At 33.2% G+C, this 23,911-nt stretch overlaps 1 protein-coding gene and 1 pseudogene across 1 annotated transcript in view; one reads left to right on the top strand and one right to left on the bottom strand.

The window, feature by feature from the left end:
* Window positions 1-23,911, top strand: part of Vps13b (vacuolar protein sorting 13 homolog B (yeast)) — a 548,051-nt gene that overhangs the window by 65,008 nt on the left and 459,132 nt on the right. The window contains exons 13-16 of the mRNA XM_013012393.1: window positions 3,345-3,514; window positions 3,618-3,812; window positions 4,716-4,840; window positions 19,942-20,123. Of these exons, the coding sequence (XP_012867847.1) occupies window positions 3,345-3,514; window positions 3,618-3,812; window positions 4,716-4,840; window positions 19,942-20,123 (672 nt within the window). The remainder of the gene's footprint in view (window positions 1-3,344; window positions 3,515-3,617; window positions 3,813-4,715; window positions 4,841-19,941; window positions 20,124-23,911) is intronic.
* Window positions 15,421-18,068, bottom strand: LOC105982696 (annotated as a pseudogene).

The raw sequence follows: 23,911 nt of genomic DNA, 5'->3' as shown, positions 1-23,911 counted from the left end.
CACTTGAGCCACAGCGCCACTTCTGGCTTTTTTCTTCTTGCTTATGTGGTGCTGAGGAATCGAACCCAGGGCCTCAGGCATGCAAGGCAAGCGCTCTAGCACTGAGCCACCTTCCCAGCCCTTCGTAGTACATTTTGAAGCTCAGTTATATATATCTTCAGTTATATATATCTCAGTTATATATATCTTCAGCATTGTTCTTTTAATTTAGGATTACTTCTGCCATTACTTTTGCAATTTAGGATTACTTCTGTTATGTTCCCATATAAATTTTTTAATTGATTTTTTTTTTTTTATTCTGTGAAGAATGACATTTGGACTTTTTGGGTATTGCATTGATCCTGTACATTGCTTTGGTAGTATGACCTTGTCACAGTATTAATTCTGTCTATCCATGAATGAGCGAGTTCTTTCCGATATTTAAAAAATTTTTTCAAACCATCTTGTTTTTATTTTTTTATTTATTTGTTTTTATTTATTTATTTTTTGTTGGTCGTGGGGCTTGAACTCTGGACCTGGGTGCTGTCCTTCAGCTCTTCAGCTCAAGGCGAGCGCTCTACCGCTTGAGCTACAGTGCCACTTCCGGTTTTCTGGTGGTTTATTGGAGCTAGGAGTCTCACAGTCTCTCCTGCCCGGGCTGGCTTTGAACCGTGATCCTCAGACCTCAGCCTCCTGAGTAGCTAGGATTACAGGCGTGAGCCACCAGCGCCCAGCTTGTCTTGTTTTTATTATAGAGGTCTTTCACATTTCTTGGTTGAGTTAATACCTAGGTCTTCTATTGTTTTTGAAGTTCCTGATTTATTTTTTCTCAGTGTGTTCATTGTTAGTGTATAGAAAAGCTACTGGACTTTGAGTGTTGGTTTTATAACCTGCTATCTTTTTTGTTGTGTTGTTAGTTTCTGTTAAGTAAACAATCATATCTGCAAATAGAAATAATTTGACTTCTTCCTTTCCTACTTGAATTTTTTCTTCTTTTTCCTGCCCTGTTGCAATGGTTAGAATTTCAAGTGCCAAATTAAATAAGAATGGGGAGAATTGACACCCCTGTCCTATTCCTGACTTTTGGGGAAATTATTTCACTTTTACCCTATTAATACGATGTTGGTGATAGCTGTTTTAAGTCCAGGTACACTTCTTTTGTTCCTACTTTCTTTAGAGCTTTTGTCATGAAAGGATGTTGTATTTTGTCAGAGGCCTTTCCTGTATCAGTTGAGATTATTGGGGCTGGGAATGTAGCATAGTGGTAGAGTGCTTGCCTAGCATGCATAAAGCCTGGGTTCAATTCCTCAGTGCCACTGAACAGAAGGAGCCAGAAGTGATGCTGTGGCTCATGTGGTAGAACATTATCCTTTGAGCACAAGTAGCTCAGGGACAGTGCTCAGGTCTTTAGTTCAAGCCCCAGTACTGGCAAAAGAAAAAAAAAAAGACTATCATCTGATTTTTTTTTTGATCTTGTGTATATGATATATTACTTTTGTTCATTTAATCATGTTGAAGTAGCCTTGCTCTCTGGCATAAAACAAACTTGATAATAGTGTATGATTCTTAAAAATGCATTTTAGGTGGTTTGCCAAAATTTTACTGAGAATTTTTGCATCAATGTTCATCAAATATGTTTGTGTGTGTGTGTGTGTGTGTGTGTGTGTGCCTCAGTATTGTTTATGGAAAACTTTGAAAATTATTGATGTTCTTTCTTATAGATTTGATAGCATTCAGCAATAATCCTTCTAGTCCCAGGCTTTCCTGTATATTATAGATGTTTTAAATGATTGATTCAATTTTGGTAGGTCAACTGTGTCTACATGTTTATCTATTTCCTCTACATTTTTCAGTTTAATACAGATTTTCAAAGTATTCCCTCATGATCTTTTTATATGTCATTGGTATTTTTGTGACATTCTCTTTTTTTTAGCTCTAAGTTTATTAATTAGAGATATTTTTATCCATAATTTTATTAGAGACATTGTTAGTCTCAGTAATTTCAAAGAGCCAACTTTTTGTTTCTTTAATTGTTTGTGTGAATTTTTTAGTTTTCATAATTTCTGTCCTAATCTTTATTTTTCTTTCTGTTTGCTGATTTTGGGTTTGAACCATATCACAAGGTGTAATCCTATCTTACGTCGCTGCTTTTCTAGAAGTTTGAACTGCATCATTAGGCTATTTGAGATCTCTCTGATTTTTTGATATAGTCACTCATACCTATAAAATTTCCTATTAGCACCTCCTTTTCTGGTATATTTTGTCCCATTTTTATTAGATTCCAGGAACTTTTTGAAAAATTTTCTTCAGTTTGATTTTTTTCAATTGTTATTCAATAATGTCTTGTGTAATTTCCATCCTTTTACCCTAAGTCTACATCTTTTCACCCTAAATCAAATATTTGTTAGTGAGATGTATTTCTTGTAGACAAATGATTACAAATAAGAAAAATTTATGTTGTACCACATCAAAAAATTACACAAAATTTAATTTTGATTTTTCTTAAATAAATTTTACTTGCTATTTGCAGTGCTATGGATTAAATCCAGGGTTTCAGGCTTATACCATTGAAAATTGCTGTGCGTATTTACTTATATGTCTTTGTGTTTTAATGTTACCGTTGAGTAATTGTGATGGAGTGGAGTGTATCATATAGTCTATAAAGACAAAACTGTGTTTTATGTTTCTTCTCTGAAAAAGTTACTGACTTTTGTTCTACATGCGTTTTGAAACTTAATATTCTTTGTCTTTTTCATTTTAATATTTCTAGTCTTTGTGTAGTTCTTTATCATGTTTGACTATTTACACATATCTCATGCCTAATAATGTTGACTAGCATTTGGTACAACCTTTAGTCATTTAGGTATATTTTCTTTTGCTCATCCAAGTGTTTTTTTTGTGTTTTTTGTATTTTTCTATTGCATTGTCTATTTCTGAATGATTTCTATACATTTCTATACATTTTTATATTTTAAAATATGCTAAGGATATAAGTCCTTCGTGGAGATCTCTGCTTGTGTATCTTTTCATCTTTAAATAGATGGCAAATATTTTTTCTCTTACTCTGTGTCTCACCTTAACCTGATCTAAATGATATTTCATGACTAAGCTATTATTTGGTGGAAGTTATTATTCTTCAAAAAAGAAAGGCCTTTTCAAAATATTTAAAAATAAGTTATTTAATTTTTATGGCTAAAACGTCAATATTTAGATTAATATATACTTCATTTTAAAGTAGCTTATTTTGCAACTGCTTCATTACTCAAAAGTGAAATGGAATTTGACTTTAAAATTTGGGGAAATGATTAACTCATTTTTCAATTTAAGAAAATTATTTTAAAATATTTTTGTTACTTTCATTTTAGAAATTAAAGATGAAAATCAAACTATTCTGAATCCTGAAGAAGTAGCTTCTCTGGAGGAATATATTCCTACTCGACATACAAGTGTTACTTTCCTTAAATGTACCTGCACGATTTTTATGGCTGAGTTTAACTTGCTAGATCATTTGCTTCCTGTCATTATGGGAGAAAAGGTATATGTGTAATATATCACTGCATCATATACAAGTCTGAAGTTTGTATAAAGGGACATGTATAGCAATCTTAAAATATAAAATGGTCACTGTTATTTTCCAGAACTCAAGTAACTTCATGAATACTACAAACTTCCAGTCATTTCGGCCTTTGCCATCCATTCAGATACTGGTGGATAAAGTTAATATGGAACATTCTGTCCCGATGTATGCAGAACAGTTAGTGCACATGGTCAGCAGCCTGCCTCAAGCTTCTGATAATCTGCTTCATTACTGCTATGCACACTGCTACCTTAAGGTATGGAAAGTGAATTTCTTTCTTCATTAATACCTTTTTCATTAATGCTTTGAAAGTTTCGAGTACTTTTCCTTGTTGTTGGAGGTTGTAATTTCACATAATTAGTAGAATTCTAATAAATTTAGCTTTCTAATTTATTCTAATAAATTAAGCTTTCTTTATGACTCCAATATAATTTAAATAAAACAAATATATTTATTTAAAAGTATATTTGGATAATTCCAAATGACTGATACTTGTAAGTTAATGATAATTATAATTTTTGAAAATTTTACCTATTATTGATAATGATATTTATAAGCAGTGGGAAAGCCCTTTTAATATGAGCACTTTAAAAGACTAATGAGTTCTTTGAAGGAACATTGATATAGGAAAAGTAGTATATGTAACAAACCTTTCATTGGTATATAGAGTATTGAATGTTTTAAAAATAAAGTTTGAGGGCTGGGAAGGTGGCTCAGTGGTAGATTGTTTGCCTAGCATGCATGAGGCCCTGAGTTCGATTCCTCAGCACCACATAACCAGAAAAAGCCGGATGTGGCGCTGTGGCTCAAGTGGTAGAGAGCTCGCCTTGAGCTGAAGAGCTGAGGGACAGCGCCCAGGCCCAGAGTTCAGGTCCACCGGCAAAAAAAAAAGCTTGAGTCTTTGTCTTGAATATTTAATTTTATATTTGATACTTATGTGGTATAGTATGTTTTCATACTTTTATGATTTGATCTAACTTTTCTTGATTTTGATATAGCTAATATCTAATTGAATAAAAGGTATTGATAGGGAAGTGGAAAAAAACATTGGAACATATTTATTGTGAAGGTGTTTTATAGCAAACAGAAACTGATGTTTTTTTTATCTTTGTGCTTGTTAAACATTTGTGAACATTTGAATCTTTTCCTTTTGTTTCAGATATTTGGTTTCCAGGCAGGACTGACATCTTTGGATTATAATGGTTCTTACTGCTTACCCGTCCAAATCATTCCCTCCTTCAGCACTGCTCTTTATGGTAAACACCTGAAACTCCCCACTTGCTGGTAAGTATTATATGTCAATTTTCCTTTTATAATTTTAAAAAGGAAAAATCCAGATGTATCTGTTTTATGCCCATATATTAGATGTCTACAAAATTAGCAAAAAACTATAATGTCTGAAATGTGTTAGCTCACAGCATCTTTAGTGATAGTAATAACTATGCATGGAGTAGTAACTGTTAATCCAATGTGGAGGTATAATAAAATGTTGCTGCTTCAGATAGTAGCAGAAGCTATCAATACAGTACCCTTTTTCTAAAAGCCATAATGATTTAATAAATAGTTACAGTTACTATGAAGGCCAACATGTTTTTCTATTAAATTTTTTTTGTCAGTTGTGGGGCCTGAACTTTGGGCCTGGGCACTGCCCCTCAGTTCTTCAGCTCAAGCTTAGCACTCTGCCACTTGAGCCACAGTGCCACTTTGAGCTTTTTCTGCTTATGTGGTGCTGAGGAATTGAACTCTCATACATGTGAGGCAAGCACTCTATCACTGAGCCACCTTCCCAGCCCCTATTAAATTATTTTATAGTTAGTATTCTCATCATAATACAGCTAGATACAATATATTTGACAAGTTTAGTAGCTTTTTCTTTTTTTTAAAGTAGAATTTTAATGCTTATTATTTCGTTTTATTTAGAGATAATGTTTTCTTAAATTCGAAGACATTTACAAACAAGGCAATGCTTACTACTTGTATGTTTTTAGTTAAATGTAATGTTTTAAATACATTATTTAAGTAGATGAAATAATGTTTAAATATGAAAGTATTTTCTAGCAAAATCTTTATTCTTTTTAAAATATAGACTATTTCAATTATTTAGAATGTGTCTTTGTTTTGTCATTTAAATTACTAACCTTATTTTTGTAGAATATGCTTTCCATTATTTTTTAATTAATAGCATGATTTCTAGAAAAGTAAATGTTAATTTATCTAAATACTTCAGTTCTTTTAATAATATATAACTTATAAAATGAAATTTGTAGGATAAATTCCCACATTTCTAGGAAACTTACCAGTTGATCTAGAAAATTAACTGAAAGTAGTAGTTGTAATGAAGTTTTTTTAAAAAATGAATTCTATAAAAGTAAGCCATTTCAAAGTTACTGTTGGCAGATTTTGCTTTATAATTATTCATTTGTAGTCCTTGCAGGCCACTTACTATAAAAAGATGGATTTAACTTTTATTTGCCTTTACATAAAATGTTGTATTTGAACTAAATTTTATAGTCTATATTTCTTTTCTTTATTTTTTGTTGGTTGTGGGGCTTGAACTCACAGCCTGGGTGCTGTTCCTGAACTTTTTTCTTCCCATAGCACCACTTTGGGTTTTCTGGTGGTTAATTGGAGATAAGAGTCTCACAGACTTTTCCTGCCCAAGTTGGCTTCAAGCTGCAATCCTCAGATTTCAGTTTCCAGAGTAGTTAGAAATATAGGTGTCAGCCACCGGCTCCCAGCCTGTATTTCTTTCTTTCTTTCTTTCTTTCTTTTTTTTTTTTAAATGTTTTTTATTGTAAAAATAGTGTACAGAGGGGTTACAGTTAAGTGAATAAGGTAGTGAGTACATTTCCTATGGAGCATTGTTACCTCCCCCTTGTTTTTTCCCTACCATCCCTTCCCCAACCCCCCTCTTCCCCCCTCAAGTTGTAAAGTTCGTTTTCTACATAATATCTTGTACATCTCATTGTTACAATGGGTCAATCTGTTTCTTTGTTTTGTATTTCTTTTTTTAATTTAATTTAATTTTTAAAAATTATTTTATTTTATTTTTTATTGTGAAAATACTGTATGGAGGGGTTACACTTACATGAGCAAGGTAATGAGTACATTTCTTATCAAGCATTGTTGCCTCCTCCTTTTTTTCCCCTTCCCATCCTGTATTTCTTTTATAAGGTTACATTCCTTTCCCTTAAGAAATATCATGAGATTTGTTATAGTACCTTCTGTTATTCTCAATCTTTATAAGTATTTCTGAAAAATATTATATTCTGATTTTTCTTTTATAAGACAAAAATAATTTCTACTCTGTAAAATACTGTAGTTTACTATATAAAACTCAATTTTTTAAGCCAAAATTTCTAAAATGAATTATATTCCTTACATAAATAATTGAACACTAAAATAAATAAGATGTGTTTTAAGGATATTATTAACCATAGCCAAGATATGAAATCAGCCCAGATATTCCTCAGTGGATGAACTGATCAAGAAAATATGGTATATGTATACAATGTTCTATTCATCCATCAGAAAGAATTGTATTGTATCATTTGTATGGAATGGAAAGACTTGGAAAACCTTATAACAAGTAAGCCAGACCCAGAAAAACATGGTGCATGGTTTCCCTCATTTGTGGTAAGCTAGAATATGTCTATAAATCCATAAGTAAACATACTAGGTGATAAGCAAAAGGTTGCAAATGAATTAACTGAAATGTGATAGACTCTCTTGAGAGGACAAATAGTGCAATTCTTTAAAAAGACTAAGCCAAAGCCCAACAAAATAAGTACCAGAAAACAAACACTTGCAAGAGGTGAGGGAGAGGCAGGGAGAGAGAGAAGAGTAAAAGAATGAAGGGCGAAGTGGGGAGAATGCAGGCAAGAATTCATTGGACATACCACAGAATTGAGAAATAAAAGGGAAGGGGGATGAAGATGTTGAAGTGATGCCTCAGATCAAGATGGATTGTGTACATAAACTACTTTGTTAAAAGGAAAAGAATACATAAGTAACCTAAAGTCAATTAAAAAATTAATACATAAATAACCTAAATTTGGGGAAGGATTGGGAGGGGTGAGTAAGAATGTTGGATGGGGTGACCATTCATCAGAATGCACTGTATTTATAAACTGCTTTGTTGAATGGCAATTCCTTTGTACAATTCCCTAAAATAATAAAAATATTCAAAATGGACTTACTAGAAATAGAAAGATTGTCAAATTAGAAATCTAAAATCTAAAAAAATCTAAATGCTAAAAGCATGAAATCTGAGAATGCTGAGAGTAGTTAAAAGCACTGCTACATTATTTTGGTGATATTTTTATTGTCCTTTACATAGTATTAGTGCTTTGAAATAATTCATTTAAATTGCAGTATTTTTCTTTTTTGTGCTGGCCAGTTATAATAATGATTAATAAATACTAAAGATGATAAATGAACTTTGCTAGGATTAGTCAATAGTATGTAGAGATTATAATACTGATCTCATAGAATTAGTGAATATTGATTTGGATAGAATTTTAGGCATTCTCAATTTCTGAGTCTTATCATGCACAATTTACAATCTGCCTCTGGTTGAACATTTTATTTAAAGAATGTACTTAATAAGGCAGTCAGATTTTCTCAGCTTTAAGTCCCCTTTTCCTCCACCCTTCTTCCTTCCCTCCCCCTCTCTCCCTCCCTCCTCCCCCCTTGAATTCTCCACTTCTAGCTTTTTGGTGATTAATTGGAATAAGAGTCTCATGCAGTTTCATTCCTAGGGTGGCAGTCCTCAGATGTCAGCCTCTTGAGAACCCAGCAATTTCTTGCCTTCTTTATTTCCCCCTTTGGTGTGGATCTGAAGTGTCCTTCAAAGTAATTTTTAAAAATTGAATCAAAAATTTAATGTAAAGTACATACTTGAATTTCTGTTTAAGAATATTTCTTTTTTCAAGCCTGGTGCTGGTGGCTCATGCATGTAATCCTAGCTACTCAGGAGGCTGAGATCTGAGGATTGTGGTTCAAAGCCAGCCTGGGCAGGAAAGACTATGAGACTCATATCTTCAATAAACCACACAGAAAATCAGAAGTGGCATTGTGGCTCAAGTGGTAGAGTGCTAGCTTTGAGCTGAACTGCTGAGGGGCAGCACCCAGGCCCAGAATTCAAGCCCCATGACTGATCAAAAGAAAAAAAAAAGAATATTTCTTTTTCATTATTATTGCTTATATGTCATAAGCTAATTGATAATAGCTTATGACATATAAACAATAACCTTAAAAGTATTAGTAAGTCATTGTCATACTTAAAAATGAGAATATATATTTCTCTTTAATATTGAGTAATTCCTTAGCCCCATGCTAGCTAGCTTGATTTTAACTAGCGACAATGCTGAACAGTCTGCTTGTAGGAGGGATATCCTTATAGTGGAGTCTGTCTTTGAGTTGGTGTTAATGAAAAGATTTTGAACTTGGTTCTAGTTGTTCATGGTGTGATCTAGTATCTGAAGTTCAAGTGAGGCATGTACTGATTAGTTGGCTTCCCTAGAACTGAAACTGAAGCTCTTTTTTTCTGTCCTAGCTCAGAATATCACCAGGGGGGAAAAAAAATCTTTTCAAATTTAATGGAAATTGAGACCTTCAAGTCTAAGTGTGAATAGAAGCTGAGGCATCCCTTGAGCCCAGATGTTAGAAGGCAGCCTGAGAAATACATAGTCAGATGCTGTCTTTAAAAAGAAAAAAAAATAAGAAAAGCCTATAATATTTGTTAGGCAAATAAATAATAAGTAACCACATAGGGCTTAGTTTGTTCAACTGCCCTGCCATTAATTGTACCAGAGTAGAAGGCTCAAACCTAGTTGATTGCTTTTAATGCTACTGGAAAAAGACCTTGTTTGTATCTTAATTTCCAATGTTGGCTTTTATTCTTCTGTCTGCTTTTGTGATTAACTTTTTTTTTATTGAGTATTTTAAAACTCCTAAGAATTTACAAGAGTGTTAATTTCATTATCCTCATTTTAGTGGCATCAACCTAATTTCCAGCTTTGGTTCTTCAGGCTTGTATTATGATGTACTTTTATAGAATGTTTTGAACTGAAAGCAAATATTGACATCATTTATTACAACCTTTTTCTGTCAGCAGTGAAAACAACTAAGACTGTATAATTAACCAATGCTTCAGTTTGATCTTGTCTGTCTTGGTTTAAGACTCTTTCAGCTGTCCTGCATTGCTTTTAAAAATTATTTTTACTGTTTGTATTGTGGTAAAGTGTACATAAGATAAAATTATACTTTAGCTATTTTAAATTTAAGATACAGTAGCCTTAACTTTATTTACATTGTTCTTCATTAAGCATTATCACTCATCTTGTAATCTTTCAAATTTATATTCTGGTGTATCTACTTATGCTTCAATAAGAATTACTTTAGTTTATTGTAAAATTTTTGCGTTTTTTGTACTACAGTTATCAAAACATTTTCTTTTATGTTTTTCTTTTACTAATAAATAACATTAACTTATTTTCTGTCCTCATCTGTCATCTAACATTTACATTCAAATATTTCAGAAATTTGAAAAATGATGAAATGTATTTGTGTCAACATAATGATCTAACATATAAAACTTATATTTAAAGTAACTTGAAGTTACTAAAATAATTGTAATTGCAAATATATGGTACTAGCTAACACTAGTTGCAGTGTTGAGAAGGAAATAATTAAATATACTTGGATGAAATTTCAGTGTAATTTTATACTTGGCATTTAAAAGACCACTGTAGAAGCATACATAGTCATATAGAAGGATCTTGATTTCTAAGCTATAAGGTTTAGTCATAAAAAGAATGCTATACACATATTTATATATTCTCATTGAAATTACTACAGTCATATTTGAAACCATGAGATCAATATACAGAGGTTTTTGGTGTGCATAGAAAATGGTTATCTGTGATAAAAGAGCTGAGTGAAAATATAGAATATATTTTACTTTTATTTTTTATCTATCATTAAATTAAAACATTTAAAACTTTCTTTGAGTATAATGTGTTAAATAAGTTGTCATGAAAAGAAATATTTAAAATTGCTCTCATAAGTTAGTGTAGTTTTATACATATTTTATTTTGGAAAATGTGAGGTAATCTTTACTGTACAGGATATGAGTAATAAAATACATTTTTGGAACCAATTTGTATGCTAAAACTGCATTTGGGGACTTTATATATAAATCTTTAGATTCAGCTGTTGGTGAGAATATTTCAGTTGCCATGAAGTATGTTTATTTGAAAAGAATTGATTGTTCCTTATGTACAAATATTTAATGATATTGATATAAAGGTAAATGGATTGTTTAATTTCTTTTTACCTAGTTGTAACAACCATGTTTTGTGTTTTCTCTTTAAATTTATTTTTGTCTTGTCTTTTTTGGTGCTGTGGAAATAACCTAGGGCTTGCATATGCTGGGCAGACATTCTAAGCTATATCCCAGTACTCTATTTAAAACATTGAAAGAGGATTAAAAAAAATAGAAATGCAAGTTTGATGCAGAAATTTTCTCAGTTCTATATTAGAATTGTCCATCAAATGGTACAGCCAGAATCTTTATAAATTATTTGTTATTTAGGGCATACTCCTTTTCAGTCTTTGCTACTACACAATTAAGACCTACTTGTTTCTGTTTCCTTCCATTTATCCTGGAGTTTGTCCAAGTTTTGTTTTAATGAGTTGTTTATCCCCCTAGTTACACTAGGATTTATTTTACCCCAGAGAATATTATTTGAATTGACAGTTTTCAAACCAATTCTGTAAAATGAACATATGTGAATTTCTGGATATGAAAAATAGGCATATGCTAAATAAATTATACTCCAAAACTTAACTATTAAAAAATAGCCTTAATAATGTTCAGAACAACTCCAGAATTTGTTAGGTATTTTTTAGAATGAATTTACATTGAACTGTCTTATTTTAAAAAGGTTTAATAAATACATCGAGGAGAATTATGCTTTTATTCTGCATTTTCAATCACATTTTAATGAGTGTTCCAAATAATTTAAATCGGGTTGTAAAAGCTGTTGGTATTTAAAAAGTTTGTAAAGCAAGTATGGCCTAATGTAATGGTTAGATAATAGTTTGATAATGGTTAGGTAATAGGTATGTAAGCATTTATTATTTCCTATACTTGTTAGACATTTAAAAATTGACAAAAAGCAAGAGAAATAAATGCTATTCATTGGTATTACAGTAACAATACTACATATATTGTATAAGGTAATATCTATTACTACTAAATCATTGTAAATTTCCTCATTTTAGCTTATATGCTACCTGATTGTTTAACACAAGTATGATAAAAAGACTTCTATTTGTGGTCATTATAGGTGAAAATAAAACCACAAAAGCATGTCATGAGTCTATAAAATTTATTGAATACTGACTTTTGTCCAAACTCCTATTTTCTTTGATATTATATTGGAAGAAGAAAATTATTACTCACCCTTGGGCAGTATTAAAGTGTAAAAGTACATTAATCTTTTAAATTTGCATGTGCTTAAGTTTGTATTCAAACCAATTAGCTATTTGAGGACAATTTTATGTGCCAAGAAGGTTTAAAAGACTCATATGTACAGTAGCAGAATTTATTTTCAAATAGTAAAGACTCACTTGTAAAAAAGACTTACATGTATAATTTTGCCTTGTGAATGATGCTATAGTTTTAAGAACATAGCTCTTGCTGTACCATAAAATTTCACAAATGTCAGAGTATGTGACTGAAAATAGTGTCTGGATTAGTGCCTTTTGTTTTGTAATTGTATTTTGTAGAAGGTACTTAAAATATTTCATCACTTATTCACTAATAACAAATTTTTTGGTTGAAGATAGTAACAGAAATTTGAGAGCATTAGATAGTTAACTGTTCATTTTTAAACTAAAAGGGAGAAAAAGAGGAGTAGGAAGGGAGGAGGAAGAGGAGAAAAAGAAGGTAGCTAGAAGAGAATTAAGATTTAGAAAATGGTCCAGATATTGTTGGAAAAGGAAAAGGAAATTTGCAGTTAAATACAAATTTATAAATGAGTGAATTTTTAAATTCTCCTATCTATATTGATCTGTTTTACCTATTTGATGTTAAAAATCTTAAGTGTATATTTATTTTCTGGTCCATTCATCCCAGTGCTTTGTCTTTCAAGGCAAAATGTGGCCAGCGTTGTGAATCAAGCGGTAAATTTAGAGTCACGTGTTGCTATCAAATAGTGAAAGTTCTTTGGGCAATATGGTAGTTGTGTGATTGTGTAAATCATTTGTTATGCTAGTTAAGAGAGATATGTAGCCTTAGCATCTTACTTGCTTCAAATATTTTGAAGGAGGGAAGGCAGTGGTTACTTGGAACACTTCTAGGAATACTATAGGGAGCTTTTTTTTTATTTGAGCAAAATTCCATGTAATATAAAATTCACATTTTGGCTATTTTAAACTGTCTAATTTAGTGGCTTCGAATATTTTCAATGTTGTGCTGTTATCACTCCTCTGTAATTCAGATCTCACCGAAGTTCAGCTGGGCTGCTGGTGGTTCATGCCTATAATCCAAACTAATCAGGAGATCTGAGAATCAGGGTTAAAAGCCAGCCCAGGCAAGGAAGTCTGTGATACTCTTATTTCCAATTAAGCACTAGAAAACCGGAAGTGGTGGTGGCTCCAGGTGGTAGAGCACTAGCCTTAGGGCCCCCCCCCCCACTCCAAAAAACATACACAGGGACAGTGCCCAAATCATGAGTTCAAGCCCCATAGCTAACAAACAAAAACAAAGAAGTTCTGTTTTAATGATGCTAAATATTTCATGGAATGGAATAATAATATCTGGCATTTCATTTTTGGCTTCTTTTACTTAACATAATATTTATAAAGTTCATTTATATTTTATGGGTCAGCATTTTATTCTTCTGATGTATGATATTTTGTTCACTTATCAGTGTTATAGTTTTTGTTTCCACTTCTGGACTGTTAAGAATATTTTCTGGTATGAACTTTCATGAGTGTGGTTTTATATCCTATGGGTGTCAACCTGTCATTATAATTATTGGGTTATAACCTCTTAACAAACTCCAAAATTGTGTTATAATATGCATACAACCATTTCTTCTTATTTTTTGAAAACACATTTTTGTCTAATGTATTATAGCTGTTGCGTTGCATGTAAAGTGGTATTTCCTAGTTTTAATTTCCATTTCCCTAATGATTAATGATTGTGAGTAGCCTTTCATATAATCATTGGTTATTTATGTTTTTTGTGCAAGTGTCTATTTTAGTGTTATGTTTCTCTTAAAATCGAGCTTTGTATCTTTTTGTTATTGAATTATGGAATTTTTTATGCATTTTGGAAGCTTGTCCCTTATCAGATACATGATTTGGAAATATTTCTAATATTTTGTATATCATTGTTTAACTTTGTTTAAATATCACTTAATTCTCAAAAGTTTTAAATTCTGATGAAATTCAACTTATCTGTTTGTTGTTGCTTTTGCTTTTTGTGCCACATTTAGAAATTGTTATTTCTTATTCAAGATAATGAACATTCATGCCTTTGTTTACTTCTAAGAACTTTATAGTTTTAGCTCTGATTCATAGTGAATTCAGGTTTTTTGCTTTGAGGTATTAGTCCATATTAGTTCTTCGGTATGCATATGTTTAATAGCTTCTAACAACTTGCTGTAAGGCTTTATTTTTCATTGCTTGGTTTAATACCCTTATTTAAAATATTTTAAACATAAATAAAGAGGTTTATTTCTAGCCTCTCAGATGTAAAGAATCAATCTATGTGTTTATTCTTATGCTAGTATGATACTATTTTGATTACTGTATCTTTGTAATATCTTTTAAAGTTAGAAAGTTTGAGTCTTTTTTTTTTTTCTTCTGGTACTAGTGTTTGAACATGCGTCCCCAAACTTGCTAGATATGGCTTTATCATTTGAGCTATGCCCCAGGAAATTTTGATTTAAATAGTTCTCACTTTTCTGCTTTGAGTAGGATTTGGACCTCAATCTTTCTACATGCCTATATTGCATATCTGGAATTAAACTTCATACAACTTTGACAGGATTGTTTGTTGAGATGAGATCTTGTTAATGTTTTGCCTAGATTGACCTTGAATCATCATTCTCCTGATTTCTGCCTCCTACATTGCAGGGATGCCTGGTGTGTGCCACAATGCCCAGTCCTACTAGCTTTATTCTTTAGAATTGTTTTTTATTAAAATCATAAATGTACAACAGCTTCTTAACTCTATACACACACACTTACTTTTTTTTTTCTTGTTGATTGTGGGGCTTTAACTCTGGGCCTGGGTGCTGTTTCTGAGCTCTTGAGCTCAATGGCACTGAACCACAGTGCTATTTACGGTTTTCTGGTGTTTAACTCCCCGGGCAGGGAAGTCTGTGATCGCTTTGAACTGTGATCCTCAGATCTCAGCCTCCTGAGTGGCTAGGATTACAGATATGAGCCACCAAGCACCCAGCTACACACTTAAAATTTTAAAGGAAAAATGTTATGTCTTATTATACCATGATCCTGGCTATAGATTTTCAAAACTTCTGAGAAAAATCTTAAAGTTTTCACAGGTCATCTGAAACTTACAAACTTAACATTATCAAAGAAAGAATGCTTTTTACACTCTTACAAAGACCAGGAGAAAGAAACAACAATTAAAAAATTAAGAAACTGTCTCAAAGGCTCCACAGTAAGGTTATTAAATAATCCAATCCATGCACAAAATGGCTCTCTGCATATGCCCTGGCATCTTCTGCCATACCATTGTATATTTATTCATGACTGAGATAAGAGTTTTCTTAACTTCTTTATTTTGATAAGTAGGAACTGTTCTGTTATCTCTGGGCTCTCATCCTCTCCTATTTATACAATGAATTCTATGGAAAATAGGGAGAAGCTCAGTATTGGCTGCTCCCATCATAACCACCACTTCCACCACTGCCTCCTGGATCATAGTTTCCTCCACCATATGGTCTTCTGATGTTTCTGCCACCACTCTTCATTGGACCATAGTTAGAAGGTTGCTGGTTGTAATCTACAAAACCATTGTAATTTGCACCTCCACAATTTCCTCCTCTATAGCTGTCTTAACAACCTTAGCCCCCCCCTGGTTGCCATATCCATGACTTCCACTACCATACCCTCTTCTTCTTCTTCTTCCTCCATAACCAGGGCTACCTCCAAGTCCTCCTCCATACCCATGATGGTCATCCCCAAATCCACGACCACTTCCATATCCATCAGATCTTCCTCTAAAGTTACTTCCGGGTCCTGGTCCAAATTTTACATTGCCACAGCTAGAATTCCCCAAACCAAAGTTCCCTCCTCTTCTACTCCTAGAACTTTGGACCTCTTGCATTTCTTGTCTAGACAGTACCTTCCTTTTTTATGCATTGTGACCATTGGTAGTGTTTTTTTTTTTTTTTGACAGTCCTGGAGCTTGAACTCCATCCCTAAGCTCTGACCCTGATTCTCTGTGTTCAAGGCTAGCACTCTACACATGAGCCACATTAACCACATCTGGCTTTTACTGTTTATTGGTACTGAGGAATGGAACCCAGGGCTTCATGCATGCTAGGCAGGCACTCTACCACTAAGCCAACATTCCCAGCCCAAAAGTGTGGCATTTTTGCAATACAGTTTTATATACAGGACCTTGGTCATCAAAAATAACAAAGCCAAAGCCTCTTTTCTTTCCAGACTGCCTATCAGTAATTATTTTAATGGTATCAATTTTTCCATGTTCTTCAAAGTAATCTCTAAGGTGATGTTCCTCAGTATCTTCTTTAATTCCACCAACAAACAGCTTCATCACTGTCACAGGAGCCCCTGGTTTTCCAGACTCCTCTTTTTTTTGGCTCAACCACTCATCAACTGAATGAGGCCTGGCAGCCATGGCAGCATCAACCTCAGCCATGGATGAGAAAGTTACAAAACCAAATCCTCCTGATCTTTTGCTTGCAGGATCTCTTATAACCACAGTTTGTGAGCTTTCCCCATTGCTTGTAGTAGTTTCTCAAACTTCCTTCTGTGGTTTCAAAGCTTAAGCCATCGTGGACTCAGTCACACAGTCTGATTTCCCGCAGCCGAGGGAGATGAAAGAGATCTCCGTGGATGAACAAGAACAGAACTCGTTCTGGTGCTGTAATGAGAACTGCAGCTGCTGGAGGAACACCGTCCAGCGTCCTGCACATGGAACTGGCGCTGCTGCTATTCAACTTTATTTGTTTTCAAGATTGTTTTAGCCACTAGGTCCCTTGCAATTCTGTGTGAATTTTAAGATTGGTATATTCATTTCTTTAAAATAGGTATCTGGGATTCTTTATTTATTGGGAAGGGGTTATCTATCGATTGCTTTATGGAATCAATATTGCTATCTTTAAAATAAAGTTTTTTGGTCCATAAACATGAATTGTCTTTTCACTTCTTTAAGTTATCTTTAATTATTTCAATCACACTTTGTAGTTTGTAGTACACAAAACATTGTTATATTTTTCTCTGAGGACTTTAACTTTTTTCTTTTTGATGGTAATAGAAATGAAATTGTTTTAAGACTTAATGTCATTTTTAGATTGTAAGTTATAATCACATAAATGTAAGATTGATTTATCTTGTAATTTGCAACTTAGTTGTATTCATTTTTTAGCTTGAAGTTTTTAAAAAATATTGTAATATGTTAGTAGTGATAGTTTTATTTCTAATGCTGCAGTTTGAATGTCTTACTCATTTTTCTTGTTTGGAACTTCTCGAATTTTTTTTTCTTGGAATAGGGACTGACAAGTCTCCCTCATTCTCTCCCAAGTTTCTGGGGCCACAGGGACACACCACTGTACCTGGCTTTATAGGGCTGAATAGCAGGGCAAGAACAGACATTCTTGTTTAGTTTTTGATTTTGGTAAGAAAGCTTTCAGCCTTTCATCCTTGAGTATAATATGGATAGTATACTTTTCATAAATGTTTCAAATTGCTTTTAAAAGGTCAATTCTTAACATTTGGGTTAGCTTCTTTGTTCCTTTTATGAGGAACTTTCATGAGACTTTTTGGCTTTTCTGTCATTTTTGCCCATCACTAGAAAAGGCTTAGGGAGGTGGGGTTTGTTTCAAAGAGGAGGAATAAAATTGATAAACTTGGAATAGGAGCAGTTGGATTAATCGATAATGATATCTTGATTTTACCTTTTAAAATATTTAAAATGATCTTTTAATAATTGTATAAAGGGATTTAGTTTAACAGATGGTTTTGTGTACAATTCATATTGATCATTTTCTCCCCTTTCATTATTCTCCCTTCCATCCATCCCAATCCCACCTTGCCCTCAAGTTTTCTAGTTCCAATTTTACATTGAGTATTAGATACATTGAGTATTAAGACTGTATTTATCGACCATTCTTCTCTTCATTCATCTAAGTATTAAGACTGTATTTGTCCACCATTCTTCTCTTCATTCATCTACTCTCTTCCCTTAATTCTTACTTTTCTCATACAAGGCATGTTTCATCTTTCTAATACTCATTTTGTTAAATTGTTAATTGTTCCAAAGTGTTATACCATGGAAATCTAACCCTGTGTATATCATACTTTAGTCAGTTTGATTATATATATAAATATGTGTATAGCCCTGTATGCATTTTTATAAGTTCATATTTTATATCTAACATGTAGGTACATTGATTATACGGATATCTGGCCTTTGCAGTTAAAGTAATTAACTTATTATCTTTAAGTAATGGTGTAAAGGGATTTCAGTTCAACATGTCAATTGATGCTTAAAAGACATCTTCATCTATGTCATCCTTCCATCATTCCACTTCCTCCCATTTGTCCCAACCCCACACATACTCTCAAGTAAGAACAACTTATTTGTTGTTCTCATAACTTTTTATCTTAGTATATTAACACATTCGGAAATAACTTTTATGTGTAGATAACCATTTCATATTATATGAAATCATTATTTTACAATTTTGTATTTTTACTTGAACATATTTTATGATCTTGCATGTTAATAAACCTTTATTCTTTTATTGTCTGAGTAGTTTTGTATGAAGTTAGTGTATCATAATTTATTTGACAATGAGATTGTCTCATGTTTAATAATACTGCGAAACCTATCATTGTGTAAGCCTTCTTTGAGAATAATGAGACCTTTGACCTGGTAAAGACTGAGAGCTATGGTTTATGGTCTAGCATATTTATTGGTCATTCCTGGTTTCATCCTTGTGAGTTTCCTATTCAGATCTTTTAGCCATTAAAAAAATTGGATATATTTTGTTTTTCCTTAAAGAATTTTTGAAGTGCTTTTGTTGAAATACTTTGTATTCTTCAGGATCCATTTTCAGTTAGTCGTTAAGCAATATCTTTCTTCCTTGTGACTCATAAGGATGGTATATCATTTTGTTTTATTTAACACTAATCACAGACAGAATCAGATGAATAAGGTATCAGTGAAATAGATATTTTGGGAATTTAAAAAATTAAAAAAATTCCTAGTCATTGTTATAGGAAGTGAATATATTGTGACTGTTTCATAAATACTTGTAGGAAGAAGGATAGTGTGAATGTCCCTAGAGCAAATCACTTGGAATAACATTGCATTGTACACACACACACTTGAAATAACATTGCATTGCGCGCACACACACACACACACACACACGCACGCACGCACGCACGCACGCACACACACAGTGGGATTTAAATGCAGGCCTTTGAGCCTGTTAGGCTTTAGCACTTTTGCTATGATTATTTCGTAGTTTGGTCTTGCTTTTTGTCTGGACTGGTTGGGACCACTATCCTCTTATTTACCTTAACTACTGTAGCTGGGATGACTGGTATAGATGACCATGCCCAGCTTGAGATGTGTCTCAGGAACTTTTTGCTCTGGCTGGCCTTCAACAGTAACCTTCCTGATCTCATCTACCTGAGTAGCAGAGGTTACAGACAGGTGCTATCTATCCTGCTTGATAGTAGTTTGTATTTAATTTTATCTGTGTGTCTACTGGCTTTTGTATATGAAAAAGGAGTAGTTACAGTGACAGAATTTAATGTGTTAAAAAATGATATTTAGAACAGTGCAGATCTACTCGTAAATCTTCTATAACTCAGTGACTATCATTTTTATTTGGGGTGATTAATTTGATTGAAAAATATAACTAATGCAACAGAACTTACAAGTATATAGAATTTGTTTATGTGTTTTACATTATTTGTAAGACTTTTTGAAATATTGAAACATTTGGAGAATTGCAATCTAGTTGATTTAATTTAGTTTGAAAATATTTTGAATGTTTACCCTTTTCTGTATTTCTTTACAAAACAGTGTGGTGTTTATAATGCTATTTACCATACTTTTATTCTGTTTTATTATGTAGGACCAAACAATCTCAGATTGTCATTACTGAAGGTATATTTGAACTTCCAAATCTTACAATTCAAGGTACAAGAGCCCAGACACTTATGCTGCAGGCAATCTATCAAAGTTGGTCTCATATTGGAAATGTGAACTCTTTAGCAGTGAGTGAAGCTTTGATGAATGAAGTCTTCCAAACTACAAGTAAGTGAGCAATTTTGTTGATGGTCATGTGGAAATTATGTTTTAGAGCTGACTACTGTCATTCAGATCTGCATGTCTAACATGTTCCACCTAAATTATAATCTATTTCTTGTGAAAGTGGATATTTATAGCTTATGTTTGATGTCACTAGTAAGGATTAAGCAATCCAGTTTTGTTTCCTAGAACAAATTTCTGGATCTGTTTTCTATTTAAAAGACATTATTAGTATTATTATTTACCAACGGTTCATTTAATTTGCCTGTGGGCCTCACATAGGTAACTATGGAATTGTTAATATGCATATTTAAATAGATAAACAAGCCAAGTATGCTGTATGTTTGATTATGCTGGAAAAGTGAAATATTTTCTTTTTTTTTGGTCGGCCGTGGGGCTTGAACTCTGGGTGGTAAAGTGAAATATAGTTACTCATAACATTTGATAAGACATAGCAGGCTTTTTTTGTGAAAACATTAATATAACATCTTGAAAAGTTAACTACTAAAAACAATTTCTGTTTTGATCTGATCTTAGTTTAATTTCTTCATCTTCAGTTTGCAGATAAACAGTTTATAGGTTTGGTTTTACAATTTTAGCTTCAAAATAATCATATCTGTAAGTGACCCCTAGTTGTTAAAGATGAGACACTTTAAATGTAATTATTCTTTATTTATCTTGTTAAATAATTATTTTAAATTCTTCACTAATGCTTCTTAAAGGTTTGAGACTTTAGTGTAGGGAATATAGCACAAATTCTGATAGGGTCTAGTATGTAATTACAGTCTGCTTAAATTAGCCCGTTCTTCCCCTTCCCCCTCCCCTTCCCCTCCCCTTTCCTCCTCCCCCACTTCCCCCTTCCTCCTCCTCCTCCTCCTCCTCCTCCTCCTCTTCCTCCTCTTTTTTTTCTTCTTCTTTTTCTTTTTCTTTTTCTTCTTCTTCTTCCTCCTCCTCCTCCTCCTCCTCCCTCCTCCTCCTCCTCCTCTTCTTCTTCTTCTCGTATTTTATGGTTGTTGACTGATATATTTAGAAATGTAAAAGAATGACAAGATGAATGTTGCATTAACCTATAGTCTCTTCACTAAGAGCTCTGAGTTTTTGAACCTGATAAAGAACTGTACATATTTTAGCATCTGTATTATTTTTTTTTCTTTTTTGCCAGTCCTGAGGCTTGAACTCTGGGCCTTGGTGCTGTCCCTGAGTTTCTTCTTGCTCAAGGCTAGTACTCTACCACTTGAGCCGAAGCACCACTTCTGGCTTTCTTGAGTAGTTTATTGGAGATAAAGAGTCTTATGGACTTTCCTGCCTGGGCTGGCTTTGAACTGTGATCCTCAAATTTCAGCCTCCTGAGTAGCTGGGATTATAGGTATGAGCCACTGGTACCCAGTGATATTCTCTTTTTGAATTGATTCTTTTTCTCAGTGTGTTGAGTGTACCCCGGTCTTTTGATTCATAAATAATTTTTCTTGCTTTAGCATAGTTACAACAGCTTTCTTTTGGTTGGTTTTTGCTTGTACTTCTTCTTCCAGTCTTTTACTTAAAAATGAATGTATTGAGGTATATAGCTTGTGAAGTTCTCTTATGCCCCTGCCCTAGGGGGCTGGTAATGAAGCTATACTACTTTCTACTTTTCTCTGCTGCCTTTATATTTCTTTCTGCTTTTAAATTTTTTTTATTGTTATTATAAAGATGATGTACAGAATGTTTAGTTACACAAGTCAGGCAAAGAGTATACTTCTTTTTGGACAATGGCACTCCTTTCCTCACTCACTCCCAGTTTTTCCCTCCCATCCCTACTTACAAGTTGTATAGTTGTATGTTGATTAGTTGGGACTTTAAAAATAGCTGTTTAACCTATTTTTTCCTTTAATAATTGTTAAGAAAGTCATTTACTGTACAGTAAATTAGATTATTTTATTTTATTGGATCATAGAATATAAAACAGTACCATAACTCAATCTTTTCATTCTAAATATTAAACTATTAATGGTGCTACAGAAATATAATACTTTTAATTTTAAGGTTTAAAACTGCAAAATGACTTCAGGAAGGAAAACAGTGTTTTTTTTGTTTATTTTTATTTTTATTTTATTTTTATTGTGAAAATACTGTACAGAGGGGTTACAATTACATGGGCAAAATAATGAGTACAGCCTCCTCCTTTGTTTCCCCTTCCCATCCTCCCCCTGTCCCCCTACCCAAACCCCCCCCCCCCCACCAAAGTTGTAAAGTTCATTTTCTACATAACGACTTGTATATCTCATTGTTGCAATGGGTCCACCTGTATCACTATTTAAATGATTTGTTTTTTCCCTTCCCCTCCACAAATTATACCGACATCAAATACAGTGAAAGCAGGGGTTATACTGTGGGGGAGGGACTGCTTGTTTTTGTTTGTTTGTTTTTTTTTGGTGCCAGTACTGGGGCTTGACCTCAGGGCCTGTCACTCTTGTTTAGCTTTTCATTCAAGTCTGACACTTTTACCACTTGAGCCACAACTCCATTATTGGCTTTTTGCCAGTTAATTGGATATAAGAGTCTTTTAGACTTTAGTCTTTTACCTAGGATTATTGTCATTAGGCACCTGTGCCTGGCTTGTAAAAGTTTTTTTTTTTTTTTGATAAACTATGTTATAGAGGCAAGAGATAATGTTTTTTTGTGTGTGTGTGTTGAGCCAAATCATTAGCTACTGTTTTGTGGTAAAACTTCTAGAGACTATCCATGTGAACACTGAATTGTGGCTCTAAAAAGCTACAAAACAAATTTCTTCCTCAACACTTGCAAACTTAGAGCTTAAAATTTGACACCCCCCCCCCACATAAACCCTCAAAGAAACAACAACCCAATTAATACATTGGCTAAAATACTTTAAAAGAGACCTCTCAGAAGAAGAATGGTCAATAGACACATGAAGAAATGTTCAGCATCTCTGATCAAGAAATAACATTGAGATTCAAATCAAAATAACATTGAAATTCCACTTCACCCCAATTAGAATGGCCATTATCAAGAAAACTAGGAATAACACATGCTGTCAAGGGTATGGCCAAAAGGGAACTCTGCTACACTGTAGGTAGGAATATAAACTTGTTCAACCAATCTGGAAAGCAATATGAGGGTTTCTCAAAAGATTAAATATAAAGCTTCCCTGTGATCCAGCAATTCTACCCCTGGATATTTATCCAATAGAACACAAACAAGGTCACACTAAAGCTAATAACATACTACGTTCATTTCAGCATTGTTTACCATAACCGATATATGGAATTAACTCACATGCCCAATAGTGAACAAATGGATCAAGAAAATGAGGTATATATACACAAGGGAATTCTATGCCTCCATCAGTAAGAATGATATTGTACCATTTGTCAGGAAATGGAAATGCTTGGAAAAATTATATTAAGCAAAGTAAGCCAGAGAAACATAGGTTGCATGTTTCCCCCCATTTGTGGTAACTAGAATGTGCCTATAAACCTACAAGTAAATACACTGCATGGTAAAGAAAAAATACACTAGAACATAATATATTATAAAGATCTCTAGGCATTCACACAGAGTTAGAACAAGAGAGGATATTCTTAGGAGAGGATCACAAAGATACATTAGCAATGAGCATCTGATCATACAAAATAATATCTATTGAAATGAACTCAAGGAGATAGAAACAAGAATTATTTTTCTTCATTGCTGGTTTTGATTTTTTCTTTTGTCCTGTTCATTTGTTTATCTGTCTTTGGGATGGTAAGGGAGTAGCATGGAAATGGTGGGACAAAGGGTAAACAAATGTAGCA

The sequence above is a fragment of the Dipodomys ordii genome, unplaced genomic scaffold (genome assembly GCF_000151885.1).
Source record: "Dipodomys ordii isolate 6190 unplaced genomic scaffold, Dord_2.0 Scaffold17, whole genome shotgun sequence".
Taxonomy (NCBI): Eukaryota; Metazoa; Chordata; class Mammalia; order Rodentia; family Heteromyidae; genus Dipodomys; species Dipodomys ordii.
This window is presented reverse-complemented; position numbering and strand designations above follow the sequence as displayed.